Source organism: Stylophora pistillata, chromosome 3, assembly GCF_964205215.1.
Source record: "Stylophora pistillata chromosome 3, jaStyPist1.2, whole genome shotgun sequence".
Classification (NCBI taxonomy): Eukaryota; Metazoa; Cnidaria; class Anthozoa; order Scleractinia; family Pocilloporidae; genus Stylophora; species Stylophora pistillata.
The window spans coordinates 42,296,461-42,320,959 of NC_142521.1; the positions used below are offsets into that span (position 1 = coordinate 42,296,461).

Genomic DNA, 24,499 nt, shown 5'->3' on the forward strand with positions numbered 1-24,499 from the left:
ATCGTCATTCATTGTTTATCCAGCCGTGTCAACTCCGACCTAAAACACGTCTGAGGCTGTAATGAATTGAATATTGCAAAAGTCATATCATGATTAGAGCTGTTAACCTTTTTTTTGCGGACGAAGGAATCGAATGAACTTCTTATCACGTATGATTGGTTCTACAATAAATGTTGGGCATTGATTTAAAAAAAATGCAAGATTCCTCGGTGATGACAGAAACTTGAGATTTAAAACTACTTTTCTGACGCTTTCTGTTAATCATCGCGGCGATCAGTTTTTCAGGGACATCTAAGCTTAGTTTCGTCGTTATTATTTCAGGCATTCCGTGAGAGGTTTAGTTCGACATTTGGGAATGTCCAGGTTCACCCACAAATCGCCGTTGAGGCTTTAAAGGAATGCGTGAGTGCAAAGTTTCCTCGCGTAGGCTGAAGAACTAATTGAAAAGTGAGTGAAACCTCTACATAAATGAGATAAAATTTTAAATATGTGCAGGAAACTATCCTTCAGCCGACACTGGACTATTTTTACGTTAATCTATAACTCTTAGCTGAGACGTTATACACAGGGGATCGCTCTCTAATTCTACGACTCAAAAAACACACCAAAAAAAAAACCCCCGTGGTCTCGTACACACCTCGAGTATGGAATACTGTTCGGTCCTTCTCTACATATGCTTAGAAAATGCCCTTTACTCACCTTCAGAGAACATTTGGAATTCATTTGTGAAATACATGTAAGTGTAAACATCGTACATCTTACACGCACTTGCCTAAACTTTATCAATTAGAGCGCTTGGATACACGTAGAAAGATTTGAAAATTTTGTTAGCTTGCCTGATCTTATAAGGGATCGTTATTATTGATTTGAAAGCTTGGGTCATTCTTATTCAAAGAATAATTATAGCTGTATTTTGAGCATTGTTCATTGAATTTATAGATTGATTTCACGTAGTATTTAGGCTTACTTTAGAATCAAGTTGTGTAAAAATGTTAGATAGTTTTATGGGTTTTTAATAAAGATCAGTGAGTTTTTTTTTTTTTTGGTTTATTATTTTTATATTTTTTTTTTGTTCCTGATGACTCACTAGTTTTTCAAGTATAGCTTTTCGATTCAGTTCGTCAAGAATTGATTGGAAACCTTTGATTACTAATAGTGCAGTTTTGTTGAATTCGTTTGTACCTGAAAATGATGTCTGTCCTCTAAAAAGGGAGGCTGATCGAATTGGACGTAAATATACACCGGATTGATTTCAGGTTTTCTAATCATGCTTGCATAGTCAGCATTTTCCAACTCTGTTCGGCTGAGCTTAGCGACAAGCTATAGCAATTGATTACATTCAATTCAACTTGCTCTGCTCTGTCATTAAATCTTTCCTTCTTAATCTTTTCCGTGGTTGGTATAATTTTTTACGGTCTTTCCCTATCTTGCACTGGACCGATTTAACAAATGGTAAACACCACAGCATACGCTATTGAGCTATGGATGCACGCGGCATGAAAGAAACGTAAGAGTCGCGCGAGGCGATAGCCGAGAGCAACTCTAGCTTCTTGAGTGTTTGAGTGTTTAGTAAACCTCCTATGTATCCATAACTCAATAGTGTACGCTGTGGTGTTTACCATTTGTTTTATAACATAACATTGATAAATTGTAGCAAAAGAGTTTCCTTTTTTTTAACATTGAAATCTTACGTGACTGGAAAACACAAGCACGAGGAAACTGGTCTTTGTATTTGCTGACATCAGCAGCGCACACTCATGGGCAAATGGTGGACACTGAGATGATCAATCAGAGCGCGCGCTTTACTTTGGTTAAGTCATAGATTTTCCTCGGCATATCTATGCGGGTGTCAATCTCAGGACTCGAGTGGAACAACTTACCTACCCTACATTCAATCATTTTTTTATTTATCTTTAAAACGTTGGGTTAGTTGAGGTCTCCGTCAGAGACAAGATTAAAAAAAAATTATAGTTTAGGATTGCTTATTGCTGCTGACACAGCACAATCTTCATAGCATTAGAAAAAAAAAAGGCATTATATAATGACGCCAGAAGGTAGTGTTGTAGCCGATCTTTTTAGCCCCGACAGATTATAGCGACGAAGGTCCTCACGAAGGACTTGAACCATTATACTGGGTAGATACAATTCTATTGTGCGTCAATGTTGGATTGCGACAACCTAATTCCACGACATGATTGGCAAGAGGGACAATTGATTAAGTTTCTGGCAGGTGCAAGCATATCATAATGCTATGATGTGATGCGAGCAACGTACCATTCGTTACGTTAACATAGAGTTTTTAATTTTTTCATACCAAAAAAAAAACCGCAAGAATCCCTTCCTTTTCCCTGTTGTTTGCAAACTGCTGCCTTGCATTTTTTAACCCTTAACATTCTTACATCCATGACGGCATATTCTCCACAATGTTCTTTGCGCATCCCCCATGGCGCTGACTAGGAGAATCTGTTTAACAATTAAGAGCTCTCAGTAAGTTTAGATCATTTCCGTTATTCTCCTAACCTTAAAATATGATTGAGGGGTGGTATTGCAGGGAGAATTTATATAGATGCTCAGTGGCGGATCCAGGGGGAGGGTCCGGGGCATCCGGACCTCCTCTATCAGACCTGACGCTTACAACTTTGAGACTGAATTATTAGATCCGCAGGATCTTATATCACTTTTTAACTAGCTGATTTTTTAATTAATGAATCCAAGTAAACGGTAAGCGGCCAAGGAATTATAACGTGCAACCGCGACTGGTGGAAGGGGGTGTGGGGGGTGTAGGGGAGAAGTAATTTTCCTCAAAAGAGTCAAACAGTCCTTTCTGAACCAAAGTTTGGACCCCCCCAATAAAAAATTCCTGGATCCGCCTCTGATGCTAATATCTCTCAAAGTTTAAGGGGTCGAATCTTAGTAAACTTGAAAGGTAATTTCTCTCTCATCTCGGTTACTGCAGTACCTCTCTTTTTAAAATAACTAAAATGCCCACACATTTTGATTTTATATTCCTAAGTCAAAAACGAAGTCGGACTTTCGAGGTCAATGGACGTTGAAAATGTCACTTAAGAGTAGAAATCGGGAAAAAAGAAGATCGAGCATTAAATTCGCAGGTCTGCATGTAGCAATTGATGAAATAAAGTCGGATATCGAAAGTTCGCAGTCGGGGATTAGGTCATAGGAGGCTTACAAGTCGAAAGACGTAAATTAGGTCCGATACCGTAGGTCAGAAAATTATACGTCAATGGTCGGAAATAAAACTCCAAACTCTGAAATCCGAAGTCTGAAGTTAGAAATCCTAAGCCGCAAGTAGGAAAATTGTATGCGAATGGTCGGAAATAAAACTCCGAATTCCGAAATCGAATGTCCCAAATCTGAACTCCAAAGTAAGAAATTAGAAGTCCAGAGCCACAAGTCGGAAAATTAAAAGTCGATCATCCAAAATAAAACTCCAAATTCCAAAAATGAATGTCCGAAATCGGAAGTCTGAATTCGGGCATTAGAAGTCCGAAGCCGAAAGTCGGAAAATAAAAAGTCGTCGGTCGGAAATAAAATTCGGCACTCAGAAATTAAATGTCTAAGATTCAAATACCGAAATTAGAAGTCGGAATTACTGTCGTAACATAAATTTGTTGGCTGGTAATAAAACCAGTGACAATTAAACATCTAATGATTGAATGATCATTAAATCTTGAAACCCAAAGTAAAAAAATATTATCAAAAACTGGATCATTGGATAATGCTATTCAAGACTTTTTATTGGCTTAACCATCATGGTATATGAGCCAATATACCATAATCTAATATATGTACATTAAAACATCCTGTTTCTTCTTACAAAATAAAGTCGAGAAGATTTGTCTAATATCTTGGGGGCGTTTTTATTAATAAAACAATTATTCCACTCGCGTTTGTTGGATATGAGATGATTATAGCCAACTCGGCGCTACGCGCCTCGTTGGCTATCTATCATCTCATATCCAACGCGCGCTCGTGGAATAATCAAGAGTCCATTTTAGAAAGGTAGGCACAAAAGTGAAGTTTTTCAGGGATGTTTCGAGGTTTAGTGTTGTATGTTTTTTGTTTATGTATTATTTATTTTTACTTGTTCTTTTTTTTATTTCTTTAGTTATAATTTTTTGATTGATCTATTTATCCTTTATTTTCTTATATATTTCATTTCTTATCATTTTCTTTTTGATGATCATATGATACATATTAATATAAGGCACTAGATCTTTAAAAACTGCTCCCTCGTTGATGATCAGATCTTAGCTTCCTAGACACTGCAACAATTACAGCACTTCCATAGTGATAACAACTTTTTGTAAAGAAATCGTAGCTTTTACATCGCTTCCTCTTTGAAAAACACGTGATGCATAGACACCGTAACTATTAAGCTGCTTCCTTGATGACAACGCACGATGCACAGACACTGCAACTTTTAAACTGCTTCCTTATCGATAAACGCATGATGCACAGACACTGCAACTTTTAAACTGCTTCCTTATCGATAAACGCATGATGCACAGACACTGCAACTTTTAAACTGCTTCCTTATCGATAAACGCACGATGCACAGACACTGCAACTTTTAAACTGCTTCCTTATCGATAAACGCACGATGCACAGACACTGCAACTTTTAAACTGCTTCCTTATCGATAAACGCACGATGCACAGACACTGCAACTTTTAAACTGCTTCCTTATCGATAAACACATGATGCACAGACACTGCAACTTTTAAACTGCTTCCTTATCGATAAACACATGATGCATAGACATCGCCACTTTTAAACTGCTTCCTCGTTTACAAACACATGATGCATAGAAACCACAACTCTTTAACTCCTCCCTGTTGACAATCGCATGATGCACGGACACCGCAACTTTGAAACTGCCTCCTTGTTGACAAACACATGATCCATTGACACCGAGACTTTTGTACTGCTTCCTTTTCGTGAAATTTCGAAAGTATAAGGCAGGTTTTTAAGCCAAATCCTGCAAAAAAAGAAAATACTCTTAAAAAAAGATAAGAAGGGCGAGACCGAAGACTGGGAGTTAGGAGCTGGGATCGCCTTATTCCAGCTGACTACTTGAAATCTGAATCCTCGCAAGGAACTTTTCTTTCATTAGCTAACCTTTTACGGTATCATCTGCTTTCTTTGATCTAATTTCTGAATATAAAATGTATTTTACTTAAACATGATAGTCAAGCTGAAATAGAAAAGTGTTTGCAGTAAATGTGGTAGCAGACTTCCACTTGCAATTGAAATCTCTTAAAATTAAACGTTCCCAATTGGGAATTCAAAAGAGAGCAAAAATATGCTAACAGCAAGTCAAGCAAATCTGCATAGCTATTTTCTGTGTCACACTCACCTGATGTCAGGCTGAACAATGGTTCACTGAAGTGAAGTGCAATTAAGATTAACTTCACCAAAATGTTTTGTCACTGTTTTTTCTTTTTTGTTTTCTCGAGAAATGTATAGTCTATAGATAAATTCACTATCATAATTCATGAAATCACAATATCCGAGCTGATTATATTCTTACCTGAACAGTTAAGCAGCTCTGTTCATATGTCAAGCTCTGATGGATGTTCACAAGAACGCTGATTTGAAAACCAACTTGAATTGTGCAGGTGTTTGATTCCAGCAAAACAGTAACTGCATCTGTAGAACCTATTGATCACACACTCAAGAGGCAAACAAAATGCATTGCTTAGTGTGACATAAGAACAATAACTGCATGAGTTTCGTATACTTCAGCAGGTAGGGTATCTGACAGCCAAGTCTGTAGATCTGAGGTTTGAATCCTCATGAAAGTCGACCAAAAATTTTTATTTCACATGGCAGTACCTGTCACAAAGGTCAACCCACGGTTTTTTCTCAGCTCAGCTAGTAGAGCATTTAATACCGAATTACATAGTCTGAGGTTTGAACCTCACGTTTGTTTACCGAGAAGTTTGTCCTACTGTTCTGCCGTAAGAACATTTTGTAGCCAAGATGAATAAAATGAGGTCTGAATTCTCACAAAGATCCGCCCAAATTTCTTCTGCTGTCCAGCTGATAGAACAGATGACGAAGTTTTTAGATTTAAGGCTGTTTTTTTGTCTTCCCAGCTGATAAAGTGATGCGCAATTTTTCTGAGAGATAATTGATTCTGGACTGACGTAACATAGACAGTTCGTGGGGCCCCTCTTAAGTTAAGTTCTGAAAGCTTCAGTTGCCATTATTGTGTTCTGCAAATGCAATAGTTTTTCAACATTGTTCAGTTAAGAAATAGATTCTCTCCAACCCGGCTATAGTTGTTTTGTATTATCTTTACTTTGAATGTCAAGGGTGCCGGAGAAAAGAGAAAATACAATCCCTGCTTGAAGTAAGACACAGTCCTCTGGTGGTTACAGCCGACAACTGACTTGTCTGGCCTCCGGGTTTGAGACCTATTTAACGACTCAATACTCGTATCAAAAAAATTAAGCAAAAATCAAAAACATAAAAACAAACCGATACGAGCTTATCATTGCCGAGGCACCAGAGGGTGAGACCGAAGTATGGGAAATCTGCGCTGCACCACTCCTCGGGACGTGAAAATAAAACAAGCACTGAGTGGAGCGCACGAAGCTACCGCTAAGTTCAAGTGCACTCTTGGGGACAGATCATTCACTGCGGCTGCTCCAAAGATATGGAACGCTGGACTATATAGGGAAAGAGAATGATTTTGATAAGTTTAAGAGACTCATTGGGACGCACTATTTTAAAAAGGCCTATGGCGACCTGTCTTAAAGCTTTTGTGCCTTCTCTTTTACTTCTTACTTGTTGCGACTTATGCTAGATTACCTATAGGAAGGAAATGTGACAAACGATTAAGCTTTAGTATATAGAGAGCAGGTAGTGTAACTTTTGTCTTAGTCTTATTCGAGTGTTATGCGCATTTGATCACAATTCTTAATGTTAAAATGCGCGATAAAAGCGATAAAGTTATTATTATTAAACCCTATCCAAAGCTGCCTGAGCAGGCTTTTATAACTACCCCAACCCCAAATGTAAGTGCGATGTTTGCTCTAATTCAGTCTGTTTTACTAGTACACGCGACGGAGACAAAAGTGCTGAAATGTGTAAGTAATCAAGGCATAGTTGTAGCATGCTGCATTTTAGGCATTGGATTTTTGGCAGAAACGCATCACACCTACATTATAGAGGTCAAAGTTGCCCTTAGAAACCTTTTTCCTAATTTTTTTTCTTTTTTTGTTTTTGTTTTTTCTTTACTCGAGGGGTGACAGCCTCCGCGATCGCTTTTTCGATGCTAAAATCGTTCCCCCATAACAAAGCACTCAGTCGTTAGCTTTTCTTTTTCTCGTGCAGAGTTTGAGCTTTAAGCATATCGCGACAGAAGAATCTTTGTGCTCCTTTTTTCAGCGCAACCAATATTTATTGGGTTTATGCCACTATTTTATATCAGTTACAACGTAAATGCTATGGTTGTTGTCACTCTCTGCTAAGTACATCCATGAATTCTAATCAGAGATATTTGCTCTGTGATCGCTTCATAGCACACTCCAGAGGTTGTCTATAGTCTGAAAGAAAACAGAAATAAACCCCAGTCAACATAACATAGAACTGTATCGGTGAAGTTACCTAAGGTGTGTAACCTACAAGTAAAATTGCTTCCTCCGTGCACAGTGGCCAGCCTGCGAGCAGATTCATATAGGTGCTGGCTTAAATCTGGCAGGCTTCACGGTTCATGCCGTACCGCTACAGACAAGAACCGGCTGCTTGCAGGCCTTACAGCTGCTCGATTCTCTGCTCTCTGTAGACTCCTGCTTGTGAACATCAATCTTAGTGGTCTCGTACATGGAAACTGTTGAAATCCTAGTTAACCCTACGCCCCTTCATAGCCAGAAAAGCTTGACGCAAACACGTTAAATTACGATTTCTTCGCCCAGGCCGTAGGGGTTACGAAAGTGAAACCCTGACCAAGACGTAGAAATTGAAAAGAATAGATCACACGGAATTGTCAGTGGACAACTTTTTCAAGTTATAGAATAAACAAATCGTTGTGCCTGTTAGTGATACACATTCCTCTTAAGAACTTTTCAACAACAAGAATAGCAATATAGCATAACAAATAAATCACTTTTTCTTGGGAAAAAAATTGTAGTGTTTGGGAATTACGAAATGATACTTGTACCAAGATAGAAAGTCTATGTAAGCGGTATGGGACCTACTCCTCCATCAATCCAACTTAAACCCCTAAATTGTTATCAAATTCAACGAATATATGAAATTCATATATCTAATTGTTATCAGTTGACTATTGTTGGGTTAGGAGAGGGGCGGGTGCATAGTTGCTGATATTTATCCTTGGTGCTGTGCGTACATTTCCGTTACAAGCTCCTGTATAGACTCCACAATACGTAATAATTCCAATAACGATAGGTCCTAAGAAGACATGTTGGGAAAAGTACATAAAAAATATTTCTTACCTATTGGGGTACGACACCGGGTGGTGAGCCCGCCTGGACGCTAATTCTGACCTGCCTAGAGACCGAATCATGCTTATTTGTAGCCGTGCACTTGTAAGTACCAGAATCAGCTACAACAGCAGTGGATATGGCATATTCTACGCCAGCCAACTTTCCATCCAGGTCATATATATTGGTTATTGCCAGGCGGTCCGTGGAAGGAAGAGAGCCTGTAGTTGAAGAAGTAAAGATGTTGAAGACTAAGAATATTGCAATTCCTACAGACTGGATTAGGCATAGGTATAGATGAAACGCGAGAATATAGGAGCAGAGAGAAGCTGTGAGATTATTAATTCTTTAGTTTTTTAGCGAACAGTACGACGTGCACAAACCAGTTGTTGTTGAAAGAAACTTTAATAAGTGAAAAAATTTATAGGGAGTCTCGAAAATTTTCTAAGTGAACATTAAATGAGATCTTTGTTTGGTTTCAATGCGACACTCTTTTGTAAAAACTTCCCAGGAAAGCAAGAGTAGTTTTTCCTAGAACGAAATAGTGTTACCTCCAATTTTTTCCCACGACACTGTTGGGGCCGGGTCTCCTGCTATGTAGCACACAAGCGAAATGGATTCATTCTCGTAAGTTGCATAATCCTGTGATGGAATGATTTCCGTGATAAGAACAGGAGCTGGAACAAGAGAAACAAACAAACAAACAAACAAGATTCCTCAGAATAGCGCAATTATATATTCTTAGCTCATAAATTAGAAGAAGATTTAGATACAAAGCTGGATTGTAGAAAAGCTTGAGGCTAGTCGACAGTGGTTGATTATGCTTCTTTGAACTCAGTTACACGCCACTCTCTACCTATCGCATCATGCATGTTGACGAATCGTCTCTTGGTTACATCCTTATGTAAAAAAATGCAAAATAAGTGTCTACCAATAAAATCGTTTTGACTCTAATTAAGAACTATTTCGGCCAATTTCAATGGATCCAGGCGTAATTGAGGAAATACTTACACAGGCAGTCTTCTGAAGATGTGCTTCCGGTGCTGGCTGTATGTGTTCCAACTGGGCATGCGTGACATTGAGTTCGTTGTTCATTGTCCTGATATGTGTCCATAGGACATTCAACGCATGGCTCAACGCCATAATTAGTAGAATAGTAACCAGGGTTACAGACAGCTGAAACGTAAGACGTAAACAAGTTATCAACTGATTCATGATCGCGAAGAACGCCTTAGCTAGTAGTCTTTCTTTGAATCGCGGTTCACATATATGATTATCAAATGTTCAAAGTCATTGATTCATCACTTCACGAGTGTATTACGAACCATTATAGTGACCAGCTGCCAGTTGCCTTGTTAGCTCATTTGGTAGAGCGCTGCACTGTGTAGCAAAGGTCATGGGTTAAAATCCCGAGAAGGCCTTAATTGTTTGGCGTAATTTTCACTACTTAAAAGTAGCGCTCATTGCAGCGAGGTTCGCTTTGGTATGCACCCAGTTCGTCTCACAACTTCTCTGGTCAATATTGTTCACGCTTGGGTAATTCCTCATGAAATAATATTTTTTTGCACCACCCCTTCCCTTATCCTTCCTTTTGATTGTCGCTCACCCCCTCGGTACAAATTTCTTTCTCTCCCCAGCCTTCCACTGCTGTGAAAATGAAAATGGCGGCTATAATTTTCACCACAAAAGAACTGAGCACTCGCTCTCCAAAATCACGCATGCTCTGTATACTAGTTACTCATTCAATCATATTAAATAATATAATAATGATGAAAATAATGACCTTTGCAGTCTCCAATTGATTTAGCTCTCTTTGTAACACTGAATGTGTTTTTCGGGCATGGCACACAACCCATGTTTCCATCCTCGTCCTGATAGAAGCCAGGGGTACATTCTTTACATGATTTGGTTTTGTTGTCAGCATAGGTTCCCGATGGACAGTTTACTAAGAACACAAAAGTGAATAATAATGAGTAGCTACTTCACCAGACAATCAAATCCATTTAAACTCGGAAGATCGCGTAAAGTTATTTCAAAGATTCTGCAATTCACCTACTACCCAGGCTTCTTCTATGATTGCTCGGCGCGATATATTCTTATTTGCGCTGAGGGGAGATTCAGAAGACGTATTTTATTGCAATATTCCTAACACTTTAATAGTGCTAATCTGTTTCAAGTTTACTCAAGCCGAAAAAAAATGGAACACTCACTGAAAATTAAGAATTTCTTTGGAACTACGGGGAGAGTGGTGTTGGAATCTAGGTGCTTATTCTTGATCTCTGGAGAGACGTCGACGACAAAATTATTTGCGAGCCACTTCAGTTAAATTTCTGTGGAGTTAAGTATTGTTTTTTGACACGTGCAATTGTACAAGGAAAATTCTACTTTGGCAAACGGCTATGCAATTTGTTAAGTCGGAGAGGTTACTGCACACAGAGCAGTGTTCCTTACTGTTAACATATTTTGGAGGGTATGCAAAACTCTCAGAAGTTAACATAGCATATAGTTAAGCGGTTTTTACTTCAGAAAAGCAGTACACTTAGAGAAGCTTTTATCCTTTTGGGCACAGTTTCAGCTAGTGTTACTATGTTTGAAAAGCTTACTAATGAACCAATGGCATTTTAATTGAAGCACAACCATAACTGAGAGATGGAACCTCTCTTGGACTTTTATGGAAAATTCTTCCTATCGCGAAAAGACATGCTGGCATCATGGCAGCACACATGGAACTGCAGAGGTTTGTAGGCACTTTAATTTTCTCTCGTTTAGCGAGAGCATAACAAATTATTTCATTTTGACCTAATAATATATGCTGACTTTTGCTCTCGCTCTATGTAATGGCACTTACAGCATATACTTGTCGCGCCAAAGTCCTGTTTTAAACTTCCATCGGGGCATGGTGAGCCTTCTACGTAAGTTTGATAATCTGAAAGAGAAAATAAAACTCCAGTTATTTCACATGGAACTGGCCAGTTCGCGCCAAATTCATTTATTTCAATAAACATGGCAAGAGGTACACATCGTATCCACCAATTTACTCAACAGCTAGTTTTAGTGCCTTTGTCTTCATAAACTTCTTGTTATGATAGAGATGTTGCTGCTTTTCTAATGCAAATTTCTTTGTTATCATGCTAACTAGATACAGGTCTCTATCACAACAGGGTCACCCTTAGCCTCACTCCCTTTCAAAGGCTTGGCCACCAAGCCCTCAACTGTAAAAAGGACCATTAATCAAAGAACTCCTGAGCTAACTGAGTACTATTAGTATCAAGAGATAACAATTTTCTCTTGATAGCATATAGCTTAGCATCCACCTCTTTAGAATAGTTGCGGGCTTCTTCTTCGACCAGAAGGTCGGAGATTATTATGATTCCAATCCGTTTTCATCACCCCATGCGATCTTTAAATTGGTGTTAAACATTCTCCTTTCTTTTCAGAAACAAACTACGTAATAATTGCGATATGTCGTTTATTACATCTCACAGTTTACATGTTCGCTATGATTGGTCAATTTAGCGGGCCGTATCAGCAGCCCTCTCCACTGCAAGGCCCGCTAAACTCAATCTTTTTTTTTAATTCGGAATTCTCTCCCTCTATTTGATACCAGAGATGTTAATCGCGTTTTCTCCGTCTGTTCTGTAAGTTATGGTCCTTTTTTTCCGCTGGGATTTATGGCCCTCGCATTTCCTGCTTGGGCCTGATAAATCCGAGCGGAAAGAGCTCGGTCCGTTACTTACGGAACGGACCTCGAGCTCGGTTATTTAGCAAGAGGTATATGCTCTAAACATGTATATCTGTATCTTGAAGAAGATACAGTAAATCCCCATGTTCCTTCAAAATACCCCTGACGCTTCTTGCCGAGTGCATGATACATCTTTCGTCACAGAATTTTTTACTTACGAACGCAATCTGTGGATTCGGTCAATATAGACTTTCGGTCATTCTGCGATATCCACTTGTTACCCATGCACCGATAAAAAGGGACAATCATTTGTCCAGGAGGCAGTCCGGGTGGAAGTGGATTGAAGTAGTAACCAGGATTACACCGCAACTGCAGGAAAAAGCCAAGCTTCGCAGCCATGCCGTTCTTTGGGTGAGCAATTGTCACACATGTTGAGCCTGAAAAGCCATGATCACATGTTGACACGATTTTGACCTTTTTCAAGAATGATTAGAAACTAACTCAGATTTGAAAATAGATTAGAACTGGTTGTAATAGAAATTGTACATAAGGAAACTCAGTCGTGACATGGTTTTTTTCTCCAAAACTACTGTCGTAAGGAAAGTGGAAAACAACCACTTGTGGCTATCAGAATCTGAAAGTCTGGATGCATAAAAGCTTGCCATTACCACGTACCTTCCAGAGTTATGTTAAACGTGCAATAGGCAACGTTTCCTGCGGCGTCTGAAGCCGTATATCGTATGGTTATAGAAGTGAAAGTTTTCATCTCGAATCCAGGCTGACGATTGGATAACACACTAACCACTTTTACATTGTCGCTAAAGGTTGGCGGTGTCCAAGTGACATGCTTTTGTAGAGAGTTGGTACGATCGGAGAAGGACGCCGGGCAATTTTGGACTGAGGGTGGCGTTACGTCTGAAAAAATATTTACGTAGTCTCTTCTTACTTCAAAATAACAAATAAATCGCAATAAAAGCGATAAGCTTTAAGGCGGAGAGTTGTGAACCGAGTTTTACGCAGTAAGCGATCATCAGACTAAATATTTTTTTCTGGAAGCGAATAAATTTGACTTTCAAATTGAATAACTGTTGGGGTTGCATTTGGAATTGTTTGGCTGCTGACCAGGCAGATAAGAGTAGATACCTTACGTATTAATTGCCATACAAATATCTGGCACCCAGCCTCAGTCAAGACAAGCAAATTAGTTTTGCAATTTTATTTTGTAAGTGAATAGTCAAAAGACTATAATCGCAATCGAATCGAAAGAGATTATAAGTTTATCTCTCCTAAATTCTCTTGCCAACCATCATTGGAGGGTGCCTTTCAGATAAATAAAATATTTCACTATTAAGAGAGATTAAAACTAACCATTCACTGTCACGTGGAAGCTACAACTCTTCTGTGTTCCACTTTCACTGGTTCCTATCCACGTGACACGATGTCTGCCAACAGGGAATGGATAGTTCTCATCATAGTTGCTAGGCGACACTTTCACGTTCTTCATGTTGGTTCGAGGAAGCTGCCACTTGAACCCAAGCACTACTGTGGACTTGTCTGGCTCAAGATCTTCCACTCTGTCGATTGGACAGGCAATCCATGGGTCTTTGTAAACTGTTAAAAGGAGAACGCGAGAAAAAAAAAATTAAAAGTCCTAACTTTGCAAACGGAACTCGTCATCTTATATTTTCTTTCCCACACAAACAATCAATAGTATAGAACAGAACATACAGTTAGAGGAAATGTTCTGTTTGTATAAGAAAAAAATCGTCATGTTTCTCGGAAGAAGTCATGCATCTCGTAACAAAGTGATAATAATTGGTTTATCATGTATATTTGACAAATACTGTTGTAATTTTGTATGCGGCAGGCGAAAATCTACGTAACTGAAAGAGCGAGTGCGCCTAAGACTACCAGGGCCCAGCTGTTCAAAGAGCGGATAACACTATCCAACGGATAAATCGCTATCCAGCGGATAAGCGTTAACAAAACGTACTGCGCTATCCACTGGATAGAGATTTTATCCAGTGAATAGCATTATCCATCCTTCGAACAACCGGAGCCAGGAGTATAATCATGTTGGTTTTTTTTTTAAAATCTTATTGGGTTCTTCGGACTTAAACGAAATGTTACTAAATTACGGTTCTGTGCTTTCTAGTGAATTACACTGCAGTTTCATTTCAGATTTCGTTTCTTCGTTTCGATCCTAATAGTGTCCTTCATTGCTGCATCAACATACCTCTCACGCATGACAACGGTGCAATTTCACTCCATGAAGTATCAGCCTGACAAGTCGAATACCTGGGCCCACTCAGTTCATAACCGTCATCACAATAAAATACACAACGTGTTCCGTACTCAACTTCTGTTCTGGAACATGAAGCTGGAATCACTCCGCCATTGTCTGGTACAGTCAACTTCGGACACACGACCGCTATGAATTGTAAGTATATCATTAGATGTTTAAGTGTATGTGGGTTTTTTAGTGAGAATTTTCAAACGCAATTAAAGCTATCTTTAGTCATGATTGCTTCCTCGTTCAGAGCTTAGGGTCCACAAATGCAATGACTACAAAAAACAGTCGGCAAAAGACAAAAAATATTTCATGTCAATCCAATTAGCCTTCTACCTTTACAGTAAGGAACAGTTCCTTGCCACATTCCATCAAGTTGGCAAACCAAGGATTGGCTCCCGCCTGCGAGGTTGTGGCCAGCCACACAGCCATATGAGCACACAGTGTTGCGCCTGATATTTGAGCGATCGTCTGTACAGGTTGTGGGGGAGATTTTGCCTCGGAATGGAGCTTCAAGCGCGGGGCAGTAAATTTCTGCAAGAAAAATTAGTGGGTTAAGAAGATCTAAAATATATTTTTCTTTGAAGATTTGATCGAGATGGCGAAGATTTTACAATGGGACAAGTGAAGATTTTCTATTCAGTGTTCCTCAGTCTAGCCGATCTGCTAGTTATGAATCAGGACACAATGAGTCAAATCAACGAATGAAATGGTGGTAGAGATGGAGGCGGCCGAATTACTTTTTACGTTCGTTTCCGTGAGACGGTTTGGTCAATATCATGGGAGGTATTGGCTTTAGAACACATATGGATATTTTTACTTCCCTTGATATCATTGAAACTGACGCTGAAAAAATTAAAAGAGAAAAAAGTATTCATAGATTTTTAGTATTCATAGCCAGGTCGAAGTGCGAGTCTAAACCTTTAGTAAAATCTAGTGTCTCAATGGATTACTCTCCCTAATGAGTCACTGGCACTACGGATTGCATCATAAATAAAAGTGCACCTTCACATCCTTTGTCATCGTCCATCAGTCGATAACCAGCTGGGCAAGTGCAGTAATATCCTCCTTCATAATTACTGCATTGACCCTCGCAGCCACCATTTTGCAAATCACATTCATTAACGTCTATATACACAAAGAAAACAAAACAACTCTGCTATTTGAAAATAATAACATGTATATTTACTATAGTGCCGCTTCTAATGTGTGCAAATACCTCTTCAAGTGACCGGAAGTACTACTTCCGGTCACTCCCCGGAAGTAGTACTTCCGGGGAGTGACCGGACTTAAGGTCCGTTCTGTAAATTGGTGGACAACTCTTTAGTTTTCCGTTACGATTTATGGCTCGCACTTTCGCGCCTTCGGATTCAAAGGCCGACGGCAGTGCGCGTATTTACTAAGAGATAAACTCGTTATATTAATATACTTATTGTCTGAGTGAAAGAACCGGATGGGAAATATTCGGCTCGAGGTCATGTCGTAAGGATCGGGTGTAACGAGGTCTGTGCGTCATGAACGAGTGTCAAAAAATTTCCCGTCCGGCCTGACCTCCGGCTCGACCGCCTCCCGATTAGCTCAATTGGTATAGCACCGGACTGTTGTGCGGGAGGTCGAGAGTTCAAATCCGGCCGGATTTACTCAGGGTCTTTAAATAACTGAGTAGAAAGTGCAGCCTTTGTAATAATTTCTGCAAACGGTTAGACTCTCTAATCTTCTCGGATAGGGACGATAAATGGAGGTCCCGTCTCACAAGCCCTTATATGCGATTTAAATTTGTGGGAGGTTAAATAACCCACACACTCCTCGAAAAGAGTAGGGCACGTAGTGCCCGGTGTTGTGGTCTATCTTTTTGCAGTGTCTATCCAGGGTGAATTGGGGGGAGCGGTGGTGCCTCGCTTGGACCTTGCGTTCCGTTCGCACTAACCCTTCCGGGTCTAGTCACTCACACCCGGTAAAGTTGTTAAAACTAAAACAAAACAAATAAAACAAAACTAAGACCTAGCTCAGTCCATGAGAATTTAATCATATGACGTCTGATTAAGTTTCAACAATTCCTTAAAGCTAATTTTAACTGACGCGATAGAATAACGCGGTAGACTGGCGGGCGCGGGAAAACCACACAAAAATATTCTACTGAAGAAAAATGTTTCCTTTAATCTTATTGAGTCAGAACAAGAAACTTGCAATTCATCGAAAAACGCAACTTATTTTTTCTCTTTTTTTTCACTGCTTTCACTTTTTTTCTGCAACAACAACGAAAAGTGTCGCCGCACACGCGCATTAAAGCTGGAAGGTCTTTTTCCGGACCGGCGGCTGGTTACGTCAACCCGTCCGGCCCTAAACGCGTCAGCTCTTAACATGATTTTCTAGAAAATTGCGTGAACGGGGCTGGACGGGTCACATAGAATGGCATCACTCGATATTAATCAATTAATTACTCATATAGACGAATTAAGAATCATATTAGCAAACAATGATATCGATATTGTTTCCATAAATGAAATGAAACTGAACGAGAGTCTTCGAGATCAAGAAGTTCATATTCCGGGATACGAAATAGTTCGCCGCGATAGACTAACAAAATGCGGCGGAGGGGTATGCTTCTATGTAAAAACTTCAATCAACTTTACAGTACGAAATGACCTACACATGGATACACTAGAAAATCTTTGCTTGGAAATCCATAAGCCAAATTCAAAATCTTTTGTGATTGTTACTTGGTACAGACCACCTGACTCTCCTATTGGCATTTTTTCACCTTTTGAATCCCTAATTGGGAAATTGGATAGTGAAAATGTAGAATTTTTTGTACTGGGAGACATGAACTGTGACATGATCACTACTCGATATGACAATAACACATCCAAATTAAGGAGTACTGCTGATGTCTACGGGCTCGAGCAGCTTATCTCTGAACCGACGAGGATAACACCCACCTCATCAACTCTAATTGATTTAATCTATACCAACTGCTCGGATAAGATTGCATGTTCGGGAGTTTGTCATATCGGAATAAGTGATCATAGCATGGTGTATGTATATAGAAAACTTGCCCTGAATGGGATGTCTAACGGACATAATTCTATTACATACAGAAATTTCCGAAATTTCGATCGCCAATAGTTTCGTTATGATATTCTATCTCAATGTTGGGATAATGTATACGAGTCTTCCAACCCAAACGTGATGTGGCAGCAATGGAAATGTACATTTCTGGCTATCGCTGACGAACATGCCCCACTGAAAACGATGCGCGTTCGTTCACGGAGTTCTCCGTGGATTACCTCTGAATTGAAAGACCTTATGCATAATAGAGACATATTAAAAATCAAAGCTAGCAAGACAAATGATCCTAACGATTGGGCATTATTTAAGAAACAAAGAAATATAGTCAATTAGCAAATACGCTCAGCTAAGCAAGTTTATTACCAAAATAGTTTTAATAAGCAAACGAGCGACTCCCGAAAGACCTGGCGGACTATAAACGAGCTAACTTCTCGAAAATCTGGGAAAACGCCAGTGGCGTCACTAAAAGTGAACGGATTAACGATAACTAATCCGTTGGAGCTATCAAACGAATTCAATAACCACTTTGCTAATATTGGTCCAAAACTTGCCAGTGAGATAAATTGTGATAGTGTTAGCTATCAAAGATATCTTACCGCAACAGATGAATGGTTTAAGCTCCAACCCACCAATCCAACTAAAGTATTTTCACTTTTAAATAAACTAGACAAGTCAAAGGCAACAGGCCTTGACAAAATATCTGCTAGGTTTATCAGGGAATGTGCTGATCTTATTTGTGTGCCGATATGTGATATTTTCAATCAATCTATTAGCCAAGGGACGTTCCCAGACGACTGGAAATATACAAGGATTACTCCTCTTTATAAACAGGGTGACCGCGGTGATGCTAACAATTACCGCCCAATATCGGTGTTTCCAATAATGGCGAAGGTGTTTGAAAGGATAGTCTATGAACAGTTATATGCCTATTTGGAAGAGCACGATATTTTATGTCAAAACCAATCAGGGTTTCGTGCTAATCATTCAACTGTAACAGCTTTGTTGGAAGCGACAGATTCTTGGGCATATAATATTGATAACGAGAAAATCAATGGAGTCATTTTTCTAGATTGAAAAAAGCTTTTGACACTGTTGATCATCAGATCCTTCTATCGAAACTAAACTATTATGGTATACATGGAAAATCTTTCAGATGGTTTCAGTCATATTTGGAAAACCGAACACAAAAATGCTCTGTCAACGGGTCGCTATCCAGTAGCTACTCGTTGACTTGCGGCGTCCCCCAGGGGACCATCCTCGGTCCATTATTGTTCTTATTATATATCTACGATCTTCCAAATTGCTTATCAAATTGTAAACCGAGAATGTATGCCGATGACACGCACCTCACATATGCGGGAAGCAATCTTGAGAACGTTCAGTTTTGTCTAAATGAAGACCTAGAAAACGTCTTCAACTGGCTACAAGCGAACAAACTCACGTTGAACAAAACCGAATTCATGCTAATAGGGTCGAGGCAGAGACTGAATACTCTCACAGCTTCACCAACAATTAGAATGAACAATACTCAAGTGAGCCAGGTTACAGCTACAAAATCGCTTGGTGTAATAATAGACGATAAACTCGATTGGCATAGTCACATCGAAAAACTAACGAAAAAGATCGCCTCTGGTATTGGGGCCCTAAAGCGAATTAGGCACCTGATCCCAGCATCAACCTTACATCTCATCTACCAAGCTTTAGTAAAACGTCACTTTGATTACTGTGACATTGTTTGGGGTAGCTGTGGGAAAACGCTACGAGACAAACTGCAGATATTGCAGAATAGAGCAGCCCATGTGTTGACATTCTCTAACTATGATGCTGATGCAACTGAGCCACTCGAGTTTTTAGGGTGGAAAAATCTTGTACGCCAGCAGGAAATCCATAAAGCCACCATGATGTTTAGATGTCTGCACGGGCTAGCTCCAAGGTATCTATATTCAAAGTTTACGTGGCGTGACTATGCTTATGACCTCAGGGACTCTGAAAATAAGCTTAATGTTCCACTACCGCGCACTAATTATTACAGAAAAAGCTTTAGCTACAATGGTGCCACATTATGGAACAGTTTGCCCCGCGATATAAGGAACACAGAGTCTCTGGGGTCATTTAAACGTAAGATCAATGACATCCTTTAAGTCTAACGCACGGCATTCACGGAAAACAGCTTTAGTGTTATAGCATGTAGTTTTAATTTTAAATATCTTAGCGTATATGATGTGTATTTTTATAGGCTGATGAATTGATCGTGTCTAAATAAAGATTACAATACAATACATAAGGAATGATCATCATACGCACCTTCGCATCCGTATTTATCATTTTTCAACTTAAATCCTTTTCTACATTCACAGTTAAAGCTGCCTTCACTGTTGGCACAAATGTGTTCACATCCCGCGTTGTTCAGGTTGCATTCGTTGAAGTCTGAATAAAACAAATAACTTGTTATCATAAAATTGAGTTTGCAAGATATAATATAATTCTCATTTACAGCTTATTCCGGTGTTACTTGCCACGCTTTTAATTAATATGTGTAGATAACATGATACTTTGTCTTGGAACCTCAAAAAGCCTCTTCTGTCCAGTATCTTCTTAATATTGAAGAGTTCACTCCCCCAATCTCGGCTTGAGCGGAAGATTTACGTAAGAGTTTATTAGACCAAGTCCACTGGATATGCAAATGAGTATGACACATATCGGAGAATCAGGATTCTATCTTTTATTGGACAATGTAGTAGTGCCAATTAAATTTCCCTTGCTTGAATATTTTAGTCTGCGCTAAGTGACTTAAAACCCAGTATCGTTGTCAAGACCACCCGAAATGTGAGTCAATTTTGGTAAAATTTCTTACGTGTTGATTGTTTCTTACCTTCGCAGATGAGTTCACTGTTCTCTTTAAGCTGGAAACCAATCTTACAGGCACAATGATAGCTTCCTGGAGTGTTGACGCAAACGCCATTGATGACATCGCAACCGCCGTTGTTAGCCTGGCATTCATTTTTATCTAAGTACATTACATGAAAGGATAAGTAACGGAAATAAACCAAATTTTCCCAGGGCCACCATGGCGAAGTTGCATGTATAAGAGTTGAAAGTCGAAATCTCGATCGAAGTTATCTATAGAAAGAAAATGATTTCTAAAATTTTACTCCTTACCCATGCAAGTTGTTCCATCATAAGCTAAAGTGTAGCCAGGCCAGCAGCTGCACTTGACTTTCAGGTTGCACAGGTTATAACAAACCTGCGAGCAGCCGCCATTATCCAGTTGACAAAGATCCGCTAGGGCACCTAAAAAGCACAAAAATTTGATCAAGGTCAAACTGAAATTAGCTTGGCAATCAATTTGGTTGACTTTTTCCTTTGAGGTCTAAGATAGATCAAGGTAAAAGTCCTCCTCGCTTAGTCTTATGCCACTGATCTATGATCATTTATAGTAATAGGATTGTACAAACAGCGACTTGTGAATTGATCCCGCCGTTTTGTAAATTCTGTCAACTTGAGCTTATTGATGAAAACGATGTCAATTGGAAGAAGGCCAACATCCTTAAGATGAAATCATAATTCCAAGCATCACTGTCACTCAATAATGGTGACAAGAGTAAATTTAAAAGTGTTCTTTTTCTTATAAGCTAGACATCAACATTTGGTAAGGTGTTAGCTTGCATTCGCCACCTTACTAAGCTTTGTTTCACAAAGAGTACAGAAAGTCATCTTCATTAATAAGCGCTCCTCTATTGAATGCTAATTAACTGAGAGCAAAGTTATGATCAAGGCAAAATATGACACAACCGGCCATAAGCCAATGTTGACAGAAATCCTCTTCGGCAAAGTTCCTTTGACAAGCGTTGTTCAGAAGTTCATTTTACTGATGTTTCTGGCGAAAATATTTTCAATGAAAGTCCATTAACCATCAAGTTTTTTGCCGGAGTAGAGACAGCAAAATGAGCTCATTATCATGACTAAGGATAATAAACTAAATTATAAGCACATACCCACTCTGGAGTATACAGTAACCTCGCACATGGTTAGAATTCCTTCTCCAAACATCTGCACTGACACGTATCGTCCCGGGATTGGTGGATCACACTGCACCCTGAGAGCTTGACCCTGGCCCACAGTCCTCACGCGGTCGTGACATGTTGGATTCTGTAAGTTATCTTTATTGACTCCAACTCTGACGTCAAAGTTCTTAAGACGCTCGAAGTGGTTATACCGATTTACTATCATTACGTCTGGTTAAAAAAGACAAACAAATGTGACTGTGAAATATTTATTACAATTTGTATTTTCGAGGCGAACAGTTTATATCGCTAACGAAAAATCGCAGATAACCGACGAAAAGAACCGTGCTAGATCGCCAATTAGGATAAAAATATTTTGAGCCATTTTTGCGCTGCGTAAAAGTTTCTCAATCAAGAGGAGACCGGAAAGTATTAGTTTGGCGAAATAGAGAACACTTAAGAGGCAAATTTAAAAAAAGACGGCATAAGGACGCCTAAGGATAGAGATAAATAAAACAAAATAAAACATCGTTCAATCGATGAAAATTTAAGTTAGCTTGATCATAATTCACAAGCTCTCAAATGCTCCGTGGTCCTTTCGGAGTAAAGCCACCATGTTCTGCCGACGACAATAGCGATGTATTTAATATTCTTATGATCGACTCAGAATATATATATATATATATATATATATATATATATATATATATATATATATATGTATATTTCGGGTCGTATAAGAAAAATATTTAAATGCAAGGATAGGTTTCTACGCTTTTCCAGATGTTAGGACGAACGGAACATTTTCTATCTGCCCCTACCCACAGGAGTGTATTGTTAAAGAAAATGCTGTTGAAAAATTTAATGATCAGATATGCTAATGCTAACCACTGACCAAGTCTCGTCAAGTAATGGGGCCATAACTACTTTGCATTTTTCATTTGTAAACTTTTTATTAACATGTCTCTTAATTACCTGTCACGATATACTCTCGTCCAAGATCAACTCTCCACCATGGATTCTGTTCTTTCTTGGTGTGGGTACATGACTTGTCATCATATTTACTAGAATAATTTTCATCAACTGCTCGGCTACTGAATCCATTGTAGGCAGTGCTTGATTGTTCTGTTCCCTTTTTGAAAGCAAGATCTAAATGCAAAGGAGAAAATAAGGAATTCCTCTTACCCCTCTCTAAGAATGTTTATATATTTACAAATGAATGAAGGCTGATAGTTTCGAAAGAAACTGTTTGGGGCTGCGTCGGTGGGAGTAAGGAAACAATTTGAATATATCAACAAAGTTGAAGTGGTAAATATATTTGCGACCGATTTCTTTTGAACACACTCTTGTTGCCAGTCTGGAGGTGTAAATCATATAGAAGCTCGCATTGTCATTATAGGGACCCTATGATACCTCATTCTCTAGTTTTTGACATTACAGTTGAACCCTGATACCTCGAGCCCTCGGTAACTCGAATTCCCCGCTACCTCGAAGCAAAACTGATTTCCATTGGATTTTCCTCATGTATTTACGGTAATTTTAACCCCTATAACTCGAAGTACTGTTGAACCCCAGTATCTCGAATTGTCAAGGGGAATTGAATTTACTTAGATTTATCGGGGTTCGAGTTATAGGGATTAAAATTATGGTAAATATAAGAGGCAAATCCTGGTGAAATCAGTTTTGCTTCGAGGTAGCGGGGAGTTCGAGTTACGAGTTTTCGAGTTATGGGGTTCAACCATATATTCAATGCTAAATATACTTTCAATGTAATGTGCTTTACTTTCCTTATGGATCTGGACACAGTAAGTAATAGGCACAGCAACATCTCGCAGTAACAAGTGATCATGACAATTTTTTTGTATGACCATGTACAATTTTTGATAAAAAACTTTGTTACTTTGCAGTTAAGAATTGCTTTCTGTGTCTGGGCAATGTTGTAAAGTATTCTATTACTCACTTTTAGCAAACTTGCTACACACACTGACAATTGGTTCGTCCACGACCTCAAATCGCTGATCCAGTCTCGCTTGATCAAAATAGGTGCACTTGTCGAGGCGAACGAATGGATCCGCTGTTAAAGAGAAAGATAGTTGTTATGAGGATAAAAGAACTTCAGTGAATGACAAAACCAAATTGTAGGCTAAATTTGTGGTGTTAAATGACAACAAGGTCCCATTTCAAGATTCTGCCTGTTCTCCCGTTAGAGAATGATGGACTACCTTGGTGTTATCCCTTTTGATAAGAAAGTTTCTCATGCTTTATCATTTTTAATAAAGGGGGTAAGTTTCTAAAGAAACTGTGGTAGGTAATTTTGGTTTTATCGACTGGGTTGATAATGGAAATTGGCCACCCTGTAGAATTTCAAAGCTGACTTTTCAAGCGTTAGCCCTTCCTTTATCATTTGCTTCGTCTTCTACATTGACGCTAAAAAAACTAAAAAAGGGGCTCGTGGCAAATTTTAGTTACCAAAGAAATGGTATAGATCCACTGACTGCAAACAAGGGGTACCTACTTGGAATAAAACTGAACAGAAGGTGTTCCTTGGTAAACGAGCTGTCGCTGTTTTCACATTTGCTATTAAGCACTAAGTCTTCGCTCGATTTTGGTCGCATTGCCTGTAAACATTTGATTTAAACTGGAGGTTAATAAACTGATACAGAGTAACTTAGGGAATGGAAGTAGAGGCAACAAACAGTCGTTATTGTAACTTCGTCGTCCTCCGATTTCGCTTGGTGCATAGTGGAGCGTCGCGAAGGTTAAAAACTCACGTAACAAGTATGTGTTTCGCTGTCGCTAGAATACTCGTTGTTTGATTGGTGGGCTGGTAATTACGGCCTAAACTATAGTAGTATAAAAGTTACGGCCTAAACTGTAGTAGTAACTATAGTCTTCTATAGTCGCAAGCCTTTTTTAAAGTTGCATTAATAATTATTGCGAGTTGGAGAGAACTGTTCAATGAAATGCCCGCCTGCGATTGCAG

The 24,499-nt window shown here is 39.1% G+C and overlaps 1 protein-coding gene and 1 pseudogene across 2 annotated transcripts in view; one reads left to right on the top strand and one right to left on the bottom strand.

Annotated features, from left to right (window-relative positions):
- The window catches only part of LOC148736186 (uncharacterized), a 300,358-nt pseudogene that overhangs the window by 91,420 nt on the left and 184,439 nt on the right, over window positions 1-24,499 (top strand). The gene's annotated exons all lie outside the window — the stretch shown is intronic.
- LOC111331763 (uncharacterized) overlaps window positions 7,408-24,499 on the bottom strand; it is a 35,206-nt gene continuing 18,114 nt past the window's right edge. Inside the window, exons 28-46 of the mRNA XM_022936935.2 lie at window positions 24,032-24,134; window positions 23,477-23,590; window positions 22,492-22,665; window positions 21,508-21,747; window positions 20,672-20,803; window positions 20,385-20,519; window positions 19,817-19,939; window positions 15,449-15,571; window positions 14,780-14,977; window positions 14,390-14,584; window positions 13,522-13,764; window positions 12,829-13,068; window positions 12,372-12,590; window positions 11,320-11,397; window positions 10,255-10,416; window positions 9,483-9,647; window positions 9,023-9,148; window positions 8,484-8,692; window positions 7,408-7,574 (exon numbers count right to left, since the gene is read on the bottom strand). Of these exons, the coding sequence (XP_022792670.2) occupies window positions 8,484-8,692; window positions 9,023-9,148; window positions 9,483-9,647; window positions 10,255-10,416; window positions 11,320-11,397; window positions 12,372-12,590; window positions 12,829-13,068; window positions 13,522-13,764; window positions 14,390-14,584; window positions 14,780-14,977; window positions 15,449-15,571; window positions 19,817-19,939; window positions 20,385-20,519; window positions 20,672-20,803; window positions 21,508-21,747; window positions 22,492-22,665; window positions 23,477-23,590; window positions 24,032-24,134 (2,979 nt within the window). The 3' untranslated portion in view covers window positions 7,408-7,574. The remainder of the gene's footprint in view (window positions 7,575-8,483; window positions 8,693-9,022; window positions 9,149-9,482; window positions 9,648-10,254; window positions 10,417-11,319; window positions 11,398-12,371; window positions 12,591-12,828; window positions 13,069-13,521; window positions 13,765-14,389; window positions 14,585-14,779; window positions 14,978-15,448; window positions 15,572-19,816; window positions 19,940-20,384; window positions 20,520-20,671; window positions 20,804-21,507; window positions 21,748-22,491; window positions 22,666-23,476; window positions 23,591-24,031; window positions 24,135-24,499) is intronic.